This window comes from Oncorhynchus kisutch, linkage group LG7 (assembly GCF_002021735.2).
Source record: "Oncorhynchus kisutch isolate 150728-3 linkage group LG7, Okis_V2, whole genome shotgun sequence".
NCBI lineage: Eukaryota > Metazoa > Chordata > Actinopteri > Salmoniformes > Salmonidae > Oncorhynchus > Oncorhynchus kisutch.
Window position 1 is genome coordinate 31,052,731 of NC_034180.2, and position 12,930 is coordinate 31,065,660.

At 43.5% G+C, this 12,930-nt stretch overlaps 1 protein-coding gene across 2 annotated transcripts in view; it reads left to right on the plus strand.

Moving 5' to 3' along the window:
• The window catches only part of LOC109893745 (reticulon-1-A-like), a 58,198-nt gene that overhangs the window by 37,588 nt on the left and 7,680 nt on the right, over positions 1-12,930 (plus strand). Inside the window, exons 2-3 of one of the 2 annotated variants that reach the window (XM_031828927.1) lie at positions 185-901; positions 3,495-4,169. In XM_031828927.1, the coding sequence (XP_031684787.1) occupies positions 185-901; positions 3,495-4,169 (1,392 nt within the window). Of the gene's footprint in view, positions 1-184; positions 902-3,494; positions 4,170-6,812; positions 7,208-12,930 lie in introns of those variants that run through there. The other variant, XM_020486961.2, reaches the window with a different exon arrangement.

Below are 12,930 nucleotides of genomic sequence, written 5' to 3' on the forward strand. Positions count from 1 at the left end.
CAGTTTCATATTTGCACCAGTTCACTGTTGACAGAATTATCAATGACATGTTATGTTGCCTGTGACGCTATCTTCTGCCTATTTCATCTATCCACTTTTCTATACTTTTAAGTTTGCCTAATCCAATTGTCTCTAAGGTCTGTGATTTAAATCCAATGTCCATCTTCTCTTTTTCTACTTCTAGGTGATGCCATGTCTGACCTTTTCAGGAATCCCATGAGTGATGATGGTGAACTGTACACCTCACTCCTGTCCAATCAGAGCTACCCCTCAGGCCAGGATGCCTCTTACCTGTCTGATGACCTGAAGCGTTCCTCTGACCACTCCTCCCAGGACACCTTCGACTCCTACGGTATCTTTGATTCCCCCCACACCAAGATGACCACTGACCTGGTTGATGTGATGCCCAAGTCCCTGCTGGGTAGCTCTGAGTTGAAGACGGAGGCCTACAACTACATGGATATCAGCCATGGTGATGACGTCCACAACCTGAGCTGTCCACAACCAGCACCCCTGCATAGTCTGGTGGACACCGGGCTGTCTGGCCTGGACTCCCTGGGAGACTACATGGATAAGAGCCCTGCAGGACACGAGGAGGAAGAGGAGGAGAACCTGGGACCAGCGCTGGACTCCCACTCCTTCCCTTACGTTGAGGAGCCTTCTGAGGATGAGGAGCTGTCTGACTACCGCTCCTACCGCAACCTGGGCACCCCTCAGACCGCTAGCCCTGTGAAGATCATCCTGACCGAGTCCCACCCACCTGCTGCCCCCAAACCCATCCTCCCACAGGCAAACGTGTCTGACAACATCCTCAGCCTGGGCTTGCAGGGCGTCCCCACGGTTACGCTCTCTGAGCCAGAGGACGACAGCCCTGACTCATCCCCCAATGCATCCCCAACAGGTACCTATCGCCCACGCACTCCCACTGTGTCCTTGTAAGTAAGAGTTCACCATAACCATGGTCTGTGGTCTTGGACTATGGTTTAATGACAATTTATGTACAGTATTTCAAGTTGGTAAAAAAAACAAATTTAGATGTGAGTATTTTTGTATCTTTTTGTATCTTATTCAGATCCCCATTAGCTCTTTCTGAAGCAGCAGCTACTCTTCCTGGTGTCCACATAAAACATGACATAATACAGAACATCAATAGACAAGAACAGCTTAAGGACTGAACTACATACGTTTAAAATAAGAACCCAAAAAAGTTAGATTGACAGCTGCACACATTGCTGACAGCTACCAACACATCAGTACATATACCAAACATGCTGACAACACCGTTTGCGTTGCATAGTAAATGTATACGTACAGTGCCTTGCGAAAGTATTCGGCCCCCTTGAACTTTGCGACCTTTTGCCACATTTCAGGCTTCAAACATAAAGATATAAAACTGTATTTTTTGGTGAAGAATCAACAACAAGTGGGACACAATCATGAAGTGGAACGACATTTATTGGATATTTCAAACTTTTTTAACAAATCAAAAACTGAAAAATTGGGCGTGTAAAATTATTCGGCCCCTTTACTTTCAGTGCAGTAAACTCTCTCCAGAAGTTCAGTGAGGATCTCTGAATGATCAAAAATAAACAAAAATAGAAATGTTTGGCCATAATGACTATAAAAAATTACCATCGTTATGTTTGAAGGAAAAGGGGGAGGCTTGTATGCCGAAAAACACCATCCCAACCGTGAAGCACAGGGGTGGCAGCATCATGTTGTGGGGGTGCTTTGCTGCAGGAGGGACTGGTGCACTTCACAAAATAGATGGCGTCATGAGGGAGGAAAATGGACAATGACCCCAAGCATACTTCCAAAGTTGTGGCAAAATGGCTTAAGGACAAGAAAGTCAAGGTATTGGAGTGGCCATCACAAAACCCTGACCCCAATCCTATAGAAAATTTGTGGGTAGAACTGAAAAAGTGTGTGCGAGCAAGGAGGCCTACAAACCTGACTCAGTTACACCAGCTCTGTCAGGAGGAATGGGCCAAAATTCATCCAACTTATTGTGGGAGGCTTGTGGAAGGCTACCCTAAACGTTTGACCCAAGTTAAACAATTTAAAGGCAATGCTTCCAAATACTAATTGAGTGTATGTACATTTCTGACCCACTGGGAATGTGATGAAAGAAATACAAGCGGAAATAAATCATTCCCTCTACTATTATTCTGACATTTCACATTCTTAAAATAAAGTGGTGATCCTATCTGACCTAAGACAGGGAATATTTACTAGGAGAAAATGTCAGGAATTGTGAAAAACTGAGTTTAAATGTATTTGGCTAAGGTGTATGTAAACTTCTGACTTCAACTGTACCCATGTGTGTTACGAACCAATGTTTATTTTCTTGGACAAATTAGCTAGCAACAGTAAGCTAGCTAAATGTCCATGAATGTTTCATGTGTGTTTCGACCTGTCCACAAATTAATATAGTTGGTTCACAGTTGGTTTTGATATTTTAACCTGCGCATCATGAGTGTGTCTGGTGGGGACAGACAAAAGCATCACTTAGACGATGGCACACGGAGACGCACAGTCAGTATCTCCTCTACTTTGAGCCAAGACTCTTGAGATTAAACCTCTGTGTATATTGAAGGGAAAAATGTGCTACTGTGTTCTGGGCCAGTTGCAGCTTTTCTAGGTCCTTCTTTGCAGCCCTTGACCATATCACCTTGCAATAGTCAAGATTAGATCAAACTAAAGCCTGCAGGACTTGTTTGGTCAACGGTGGTGTTAAAAATGCTGAGAATCTCTTTATCACAGACAGCCCTCTCATCTTTACAACAATTTAATCAATATGCCTTGACAATTTACAGTCTAAGGTGACACCAAGAAGTTTAGTCTCCTCAACTTGCTCAAGAGCCACATCATTCATTACCAGATTCAGCTGAGGTCTTGAATTTAGGGAATGGTTTGTACCAAATACAATGCTTTTAGTTTTTGACTATCCACACATTCCAAAACGGAATGCAAGCTTTGTTTAGGGTTGCAGGGATTTCACTAGCTGTGGTTTCTAACATGTATAAGGTTGAATCATCAGCGTACATAAACACACAGGCTTTGTTTAGGGTTGCAGGGATTTCACTAGCTGTGGTTTCTAACATGTATAAGGTTGAATCATCAGCGTACATAAACACACAGGCTTTGTTTAGGGTTGCAGGGATTTCACTAGCTGTGGTTTCTAACATGTATAAGGTTGAATCATCAGCGTACATAAACACACAGGCTTTGTTTAGGGTTGCAGGGATTTCACTAGCTGTGGTTTCTAACATGTATAAGGTTGAATCATCAGCGTACATAAACACACAGGCTTTGTTTAGGGTTGCAGGGATTTCACTAGCTGTGGTTTCCAACATGTATAAGGTTGAATCATCAGCGTACATAAACACACAGGCTTTGTTTCATCATAAAAGGACATAAAAACATGTTAATGATGCATTCAATGTCTCATATTAGTACTATAATTCGGCTCTCTTTCGTTTTTATCTCTGCAGAAAAAGAATCCCCTTCCCAAGACCTGTTCACGTCTGTCCCCAGCAGCAAGCCGACCCCGGGATCCACCAAGGCCAGTGAGCAGGACGTCAGCAGTGCAGAGTCTGGGGACTCTGAGATAGAGCTGGTCTCTGAGGAACCCCCCCTGCGGAGCCCCCCCAGCACCAAGTCCAGTAACAACCCTTTTGAGCAGTCTCCCAGCAGCAAGGGAGGTTTCAGCCAGGCTGGCAACACCTTCGACAACCCCCCCAGTGCCAAGGGACCCACATCCTACAGCATCCTGAGGGAGGAGAGGGAGGCTGAGCTGGACAGTGAGCTCTTCATTGAGTCTGCCAATGAGGAGAGCCCCAAGAGAGAGGGGTCCGGCCCCAAACAGGGGGTCAACACCCCTTCACCACTGATCCTCACCGCCTCGTCCCCCGCCCGCTCTGCCCCAGAACTGGTCCCAGCAGAGCCTGTGACGAGCTCCACCATTAAATCATCCAATGAAAAGAGCAAGAGCCCCATGAAGATGGAGGAGGATCGCCCAACTAAGCCCAAGCCCCCCATGGCCACCGTGCCCCCGGAGGTGAGGTCCGAAAAGCCCCTCCTGGACGACAAGCACGTCACTGAGGGGAAAGGAGACCTGGCTACACCTGCTGCGCCTGTCTTTATGGAGGGCTTTGACAAACAGAAAAGTAAGCCCTGTAATTCATTAACTCGTCTGTTGATTCATAATTTGTATGTTATTTCTGGAATCGTGCTGCCCATGATGAACCCTGCATTTCAACATACAATCTGTAGTGATAAACCTACCTACTGTAGTCACACTATTATCCCTCCTTGAAGCCATGTTGTCTTCATAACTTATCTTTCCTTGTTGCAGTTGTGTTGCATCTGCATTATATCATCACAACACTACAGAAATTGCTCAAGCAGCTTATGGAACAGGTAGTATGGTATCTGTTGGTGCATTTGTTTGTCAGTGGAGGATCCAGTGGCTGTTCGGTTGCCGTGTTTTAACACTACTAACTGCACGTTTTTTAACCAGGCTGTTGGTATGACTATGGAATCCCTCTCATACAGCAAGCAGGTTGTTCACGTAATGTTTTTACTGCCCTGAGTGTGTGACGCACCAGAAGAGATAACATGGAGGGTCATGGTGTGTTGTTATGGTGCCTTTGTTGACAAGGTCAGGAAATGAAAGTGTTGCTGTGAGACGGCTGATTCCGTGGTGGGTGTGAGCATCGTGGAGTATGAGCTGCTGCATGATTTCAAGATCTGCTTCCCTCTGGTGGTTGGCTGCAGTTACAAAACATGTCTGAGAACAGCATTTTTACGATGATAATCAACAAAGGATGAGCCTCTCTCTATTCTACGTCATTGAAGGTATCATAACTAATCCCTCACTCTCATATAGGATTTTTAGACACAGCCTTGACTCTCTCTTCCAAATCCCGAACAGGCCATCTGTCTCCTAACACCCAGTACCATCATCATGTCAGGAAGCAACTCAGACAGACATCACAGATCACGCCAGAGATCACGCCAGACAATTTGCACCACATCGAGCCAGAGTCCTTTGTGTGTGTTAAGCCGGACATTTTGTGTTGGCACTTATTATTTGTCTTTCTTCTGTTTGCTTCTTTTTCATCCTTCTTGTAAACGGTGGGTTTATGTAACCCTGTGGTGTCAAATCTGGAACACGAGCATCGACTTAAGCTTAGGAGGATTCACTTCATGTATGGCTAGATGCAGTGATAGGAATATCACATTTCAGTTATTCTATGGTTCTTTAGCTGTCACGGCACAACATCCACCTGTGGTATGTAACTGCCGCTCTTTTCTTCCGTTGGGGATAGTAAAGAGGAGTGGAAACATTAAGGATGTGCTTGAGTAAAAGCCCGAAGCTCCCCTCCTCTCCTGGTGTTTACAAACAGACACACACAGAAGGTTCTCGAATTCCTAAAAGCAGGTCAACCCATTTGATGCAGTTTATATTCCTCCACCACTAGGTGGTGCAGGGCACCATAGACTATAACAGAGGTCCGTATGTATGCTGGAGAGAAGACAAGCAGAGCAGACATCATGTACCACAGCCTGTGCAGCTCCACAGCAGTTGCCATGGCAACACCTTCCTAAGGGGGAGCACACAGCACAGGCTCATATATTTTTTAAGGTTGCAGTGAGCAGAAGGTGTAACAGGGATGTCAACAGGGCTGTCTGGACACAGACTGACTGTACCAATGTCACTGAAATAGAGGGGGTCAATGTTTATAACATTATAAATCATGAGGATATGTTTATTCTCTATCCTACTACCATACCCCGTTCAAAGGCACTTAAATATTTTGTCTTGCCTATTCACCCTCTGAATTGCACACATACACAATCCATGTTTCAAGGCTTAAAAATCCTTCTCTAGCCCACAGACACTGTTTAGACATGATACTGTCCGTTGCACACAGCTCGTTACATGCCTCCATGCATCACTGTGAGTCCATAGCTGTTTGTCAGGCCATTTGCCCTGATAATGCATCCTGGTGGAAAAACCTAAAGCACAAGCTGAACCACAGCCTGAATGCAGTAAACCTAAAAGAACATTGAGGGCTGTACTGTAGGCTACAGTGTGATGGTTATGAATTATTGAAAATACCAGCACTTAGGCTGTTCAATATTTAGTGAGACGTATTGAAAATAACTCCAGTATTTGCGTGATATTGACTGCAAACGTAAACATTCTTTGTACCAATCATACAAAGGGCAGAGGAGTTGATTATTTGCCAGATTATTCATTGGCAACGCTAGGTCCATACCTCAGCAGTAGCCTATAGAATCCTCAGTTCCTAACACGAAACTCTGTTTATAATGATGAATGTACATACATGCTGTGAGCCGTCTGTTGTGAGTCTGGGTTCTGTGTGTGATTCATAGGTGTGTTACATGTGGAACGGTAGGTTGACCAGGGTGTGTCATTGTTATCACTCTCCCAGTCTGTGGGCTCTGTGGGAGAGCTGTTTTCATGGCGGAGAGTCTTTAGTCTCAATGCTGTAAAAGATGACGTCAGATGTTTTTACATTGTAATTTCAACCTGGCACTTTATCTGTAAATGATCTTATATACAATATGGATCATGATAAAACTAGCCTGGGGGTGGGATAGGATATATGCCTATTTCCGACTGAGCTTCATCAAAGGGCATGTTGGTTAACTCTTTCACTGCCAATTCCCCATGCCCAACGCCCTAGTCTGCTTTGAGAATCAGGATCAGCACGGGAACTTTTATTGTGAAATAGTGCTTGCCTCCCCTTTCAAGAAAAAGACTACCCCCCCCCCCCCCCTCCCCTCCCCAGGCACTAAATCATTGCATGGATGATTTGCTGCAGTAGCAACTGTGGTGTTGTATTTACAATTCGATCACTCCCTCTCCTCCTTCTGTTCTCGCCAACACTGCTCCACAGCATCAGTCTGTGTGCTCTGCGAGCCAACCAGTACCTTGAAAACCTTGCCTCCCTCCCTCTCGTCTCCGCATCTCTCCCTCATCTCATCTCATCCTTCCAACCATTCATGCCATTGTGGGATGACTGAGTGAGTCAGTGGCACAAGAAGAGGAAGAGCTAGAAGAAAACAGAGAACTGAAAGAAAGGGAAATCAGGGAGATAACTGATCATCAGCATGCAGTCCACTGCAGACGGTACCAAGAAGGAGTGCTCCTGGAGCAGCTGGAAAGGCCAGGGTACTGATGCGTTTGCTGTGTTTATTGTGTGTATCTTTGTCTGTGTGTTAGGAGTGTGTATCTAGGCTGTGAGTGGTGAAATGATGTATGTATGAGGAGCATGTGTATTTATGCTTCTAGTGCAGCTGTAGTTTGTGTGTGTGTATGAAAGGGGGATGTTGCATGTATGGTTGTGGGGGGTATCCATGGTGTGTGTTAGTCGAGGCCTGGGTGACCAGGCTGAGCTGTTTACCTTCACCAGGGGGGTGACAGCAGACACGCCCTGATCACCCTCTCTCTCTCTGCCGTGTGAGACAAAGGGCAAAGGTAGGTGTGAGACGTAATGATGAATGTACACACACATGCTGTGAGCCATCTGTGTTGTGTGTCTCTGTTCTGTGTGTGTTTTTATATGTGTGTTAATGTGAAGGGTGTGTCATTATTATCACTCTCCCGGTCTGAGGGCTCTGCTGGGAAGCTGTTTTCAGTATTCTTTGAGTATTTTGTGTGCGAGGCTGTCGGAGCATCCGGACAGCACTGACAGACTGTCTCCATGGCAACCAAGGCGCACCCATCCTGATTACATCAGTCTCATCCATCGGCTGCCAGGGCACTTTGCAGCTACTGGGAGAGAAAGGCACAGCCTCCGTCTGTCTCTTTCTCCATCATGGTTTGCATTAGTCTCACCTCTGGGTTAGGAAGAGAGATGGGAGGAGAGAATGGTTTCCCTTCCTCCTCCCTGCCTTTCCAACTGGCTGTAATTTTCTATGGCAGCCATGTTTATTATACTGTATTGTGTGTAAGATGGAGATGGAGTTGGTTGGTCTGCCTTTTCCTTACCTGACAGTGGGTGATTTTAAGCGTGTATTTAGAATGGAAAATAGAATAGAATCTACCAAATGAAAATGTAAGACTATAGCCTACATTATCTTCAATAAAATACACAGAAGGAGCCACACATAGACCTGGGGATACAATAAGTAGGTATTTTTATTCCATTACTGAGAGTTGTGAGCAGAATAGCTTGTGTTCACTGAGCTTTCACTATGGCCTGAAATCAGTTTTTAGGCTGTGTTTATGAACAGGCCTATGTCATCATCTGTCTGACTGGGTTTGTGTAAAACATTCACTTTCTTTCCCTCTTACCAATAAAAGTTGATACAGTCAACACAACCAAAGGGTGAAATTGACCATTTGGGTGTTATTTAGTTTGAATAAACTGTTAAAGCAAAGTACTGTACATACAGGCATGTCTACATGTTTACACATGCTAGCTTGGGGCATGGATTAAGGCACTGTTGATAACTTTAGTTGTCTAATCGGGTCAGGCTCAAACTGGTTCACTCTTGTTCTACCCCAAAATGTAGCCCAGAACATCATTGACAAACCCGTAGAGTAAGAAATATTGCATCAGTTTGTTGATTTTGACTACCAGAACCAGAAATCATACAGGCCTGTATCAGTGATCAGTGTGTGGCTGCGTGCCACGGTACTTCCTGTATGTTCTGGTTCCACTTCAGGTGTTCATGCTGGCTGGGAGGGACAGTAATAATCCACAGGGTCTCTACAGACCAAAGAGCTTGGCAGCAAGACTCACCCATGACTGTACACTCAGTCAGTACCTAAGTGAGATATAACCTAGGCCTACTACCATTACTAATGATTTACTGTGCAGAGTACCATCCACATATTATCCTTCACTATATCAAAATGCGCCACTGAACACATTATGTTTGGTGTTAATGCATGAAATTTGGTGTCAACATAGTGTCTAGACAGGCCACATTGACGTTTTAAGATTGATAGATAATGACATAATACGTGTCAAGATTTTAAAATGATGTTAGCATTCTTGTATTTTTGAAATACATTTCAGAATGAAATTGTTTAAAAGCGTATAATATTGTTATTGGACCTGTTCTAAGCCCAAATATGCCAAATATATGATTTGTGAACTACAGCTGTTTCTGTACCATACTATATATTTTAGTCTTTGGACACATAGGGTTACTGTTCTTTTTTACACATTTCACGAACCAAGTTATGTAAATACTTGTTGAGATATATATACACACCTACTCATTCAAGGGTTTTTCTTTATTTTTACTAATAGTGAAGACATCACAACTATGAAATAACACATATGGAATCATGTAGTAACCAAAAAAGTGTTAAACAAATCCAAATATATTTGAGATTATTCAAAGTAGCCACCCTTTTTTCCCCTTGATGACAGCTTTGCACCCTCTTGGCATTCTCTCAACCACCTTCATTAGGATTGCTTTTCCAACACTCTTGAAGGAGTTCCCACATATGCTGAGCAGTTGTTGGCTGATTTTCCTTCACTCTGTGGTCCAACTCATCCCAAACCATCTCAATTTGGTTGTGGTCGGGTGATTGTGGAGGCCAGGTCATCTGATGCAGCACTCCATCACTCTCCTTGGTCAAATAGCCCTTACACAGCTTTGAGGTGTGTTTTGGGTCATTGTTCTGTTGAAAAACAATTTATAGTCCCACTAAACGCAAAGCAGATGGAATGGCGCATCGCTGCAGAATGCTGTGGTAGTCATTCTGGTTAAGTGTGCCGGGGCGGCAGGGTAACATGTCAGTTCATGCTGCAAGAGCTCTGATAGGATGGAGGACGTCCTCTGAAGTTGTCATAATTACTGTGTAAGTCTATGGAAGAGCCTCCTAGGTATGCCTAGTGGTTAGAGAGTTGGACTATTAACCAAAAGGTTGCAAGTTCAAATCCCCGAGCTGACAAGGTACAAATCTGTCGTTCTGCCCCTGAACAGGCAGTTAACCCACTGTTCCTAGGCCGTCATTGAAAATAAGAATTTGTTCTTAACTGACTTGCCTAGTAAAATAAAGGTACAATTAAAAAATTTAAATAAATCACTGACAGTATCACCAGAAAAGTACCCCCACACCATCACACCTCCTCCATGCTTCACGTTGGGAACCACACATGCAGAGATCATCCGTTCACCTACTCTACATCTCACAAAGACACGGAGGTTGGAACCAAAAATCTCAAATTTGGACTCATCAGACCGAAGCACAGATGTCCATTGCTCGTGTTTCTTGGCCCAAGTAAGTCTCTTAGTGGTTTCTTTGCAGCAATTCGACCATGAAGACCTGATTCACGCAGTTTCCTCTGAACAGTTGATGTTGAGATGTGTCTGTTACTTGATCTGAGGTGCAGTTAACTCTAATGAACCTATCCTCTGCAGCAGATGTAACTTTGGGTCTTCCTTTCCTGTGGCGGTCCTCATGAGAGCCAATTTCATCATAGCGCTTGATAGGTTTTGCAACTGCAATTGAAGAAACTTTCAAAGTTCTTGACATTTTCGGATTGACTAACCTTCATGTCTTAAAGTAATGATGGACTGTTGTTTCTCTTTGCTTATTTGAGCTGTTCTTGCCATAATATGGACTTGGTCTTTTACCAAATAGGACTATTTTCTGCATACCACCCCTACCTTGTCACAACACAACTGATTGGCTCAAACGCATTAAGAAGAACTTTTAACAAAAGTTGGGGCTCCTGAGTGGCGCAGCGGTCTAAGGCACTGCATCTCAGTACAAGAGCCATCACTACAGACCCTGGTTCGATCCTGGGCTGTATCACAACCGGCCGTGATTGGGAGTCCCATAGCGCGGCGCACAATTGGCCCAGCGTCGTCCGGGTTAGGGGAGGGTTTGGCCGGGATAAGCCGTCATTGTCAAATAAGAATTTGTTCTTAACTGACTTGCCCTGTTAAATAAAGGTTCAATTTAAAAAACAAGGCACACCTGTTAATTGAAATGCATTCCGGGTGACCTCATGAAGCTGAGTGAATGCCAAGAGTGTACAAAGTTGTCATCAACCTTTGGCTACTAACTTTTTTGGTTACTACATGATTCTATATGTTATTTCATAGTTTTGATGTCTTCATTATTATTCTACATTATAGTACAAATAAAGAAAAACCCACAAATGAGTAGGTGTGTCCAAACCTTTGACTGGTACGGTATATGAAAACAATATTGAAAGAAATCCACACTCTCTCTCACACATACACCCCTAAAGTCCATGCAGTATTTGCAAATCCATTGCAAGTCAATAGAGACTGGAGGGTTAAGCATTTTACGTTTTCTCTCCTCAGAACATAAACATGTTCAGATTTTAATAATGTTTGGTATATAGATTGTCTGGACCAATATATAAAAATCCACACACTCCGCTCCTCTCTCTCACACACACTCCTAGAGTATATCGGCACGTTTATGGAGTCATGTTATCAGTTTGTTTCTCTGTCAGATCTTAAACATCTGGACCGCTGAGTGTACAAAACATTAGGAACACCTTCCTAATATTAAGTTGCACCCTTTTTTGCCCTCAGAACAGCCTCACTTCATCAGGGCATGGACTCTACAAGGTGTCGAAAACATTCCACAGGGATGCTGGCCCATGTTGACTCCAATGCTTCCCATAGTTGTGTCAAATTGGCTGGATGTGCTTTGGGTGGTGGACCATTCTTGATACTGTTAAGTGTGAAAAACCCAGCAGCGTTGCAGTTCTTGACACATCCGGTGCGCCTGTCACCTACTACCATACCCCGTTCAAAGGCACTTAAATATTTTGTCTTGCCCATTCACCCTCTGAATTGCACACATACACAATCCATGTTTCAAGGCTTAAAAATAATCCTTCTTTAACCTGTCTCCTCCCATTCATCTACCCTGATTTGAAGTGGATTTAACAGGTGACATCAATAAGGGATCATAGCTTTCACCTGTATTCACCTGGTCAGTCTGTCATGGAAAGAGCACGTATTCATAATGTTTTGTACACTCAGTGTATATAAAAACAATATCTAAAGCAATTCACACGCACTCACACGCGGGTGTGCATTGATGTCTGTGGTATGTGTGTACATGGGTGTGCTTGTGAGAGAGGGAGAGAAAGAGGGAGAATGCTGTAGCAGGCCTCACTTGCCATTGACTTGCATTCAATTTGCTTATGCTGTATAATATACTCTAGGAGTGAGTGTGTGTGTGTGGATGTATTTATATATTGGTCCTGACTATCTATATACCAAACATTAAGATCTGAACATGTTTAAATATCTGAGAAATAGGGAACATACTGTAAAATGACTCCCTCTTCAGTCTCCATTGACTTGCGTTGGATTTGCTTACACTGCATGTACTCTAGTGGTGTGTGTGGATTATATATATATATTATTCGGATCTGATCACTTTAACATGTATTCACTGGACTTGGTCCATGAAATGCGTAAAAACCCCATGTGTCCAAAGACTAAATGTAGTACAATATCAAAAACTGACATTGTAGACAAACATTTTGGCCGATTTATTATTATGTTTTTCAGATTTGTCCATTAGTAAGCTCAGAGATTGTATTTACTAAAGGAAATGCTCCGCTATGGACTTGAATGGGTTAATAAAAGGGCATTTAACAAATTATTTGAAGCGGTCTCGTTCACCAGTAGCTTAGGTTTTGTTTAAAAATAAATGTTGATAAGCAGATCATTTCTCGGATGGAGGTATTTTTTCAGTGAATAAAAAACCCACATTGTCGCTTGTTCCAGACTTTTTGCATGACTCCTAAATTGAGTCGTGATCTGACATTTGTAAACCTAATTCAGCCATCAGACTCCATTTACCCTTTTTATAGTGGGATTTAAACCTTGTCATATTCTATCAGCTACGTTTAGAAACCCATTCACACCATGACC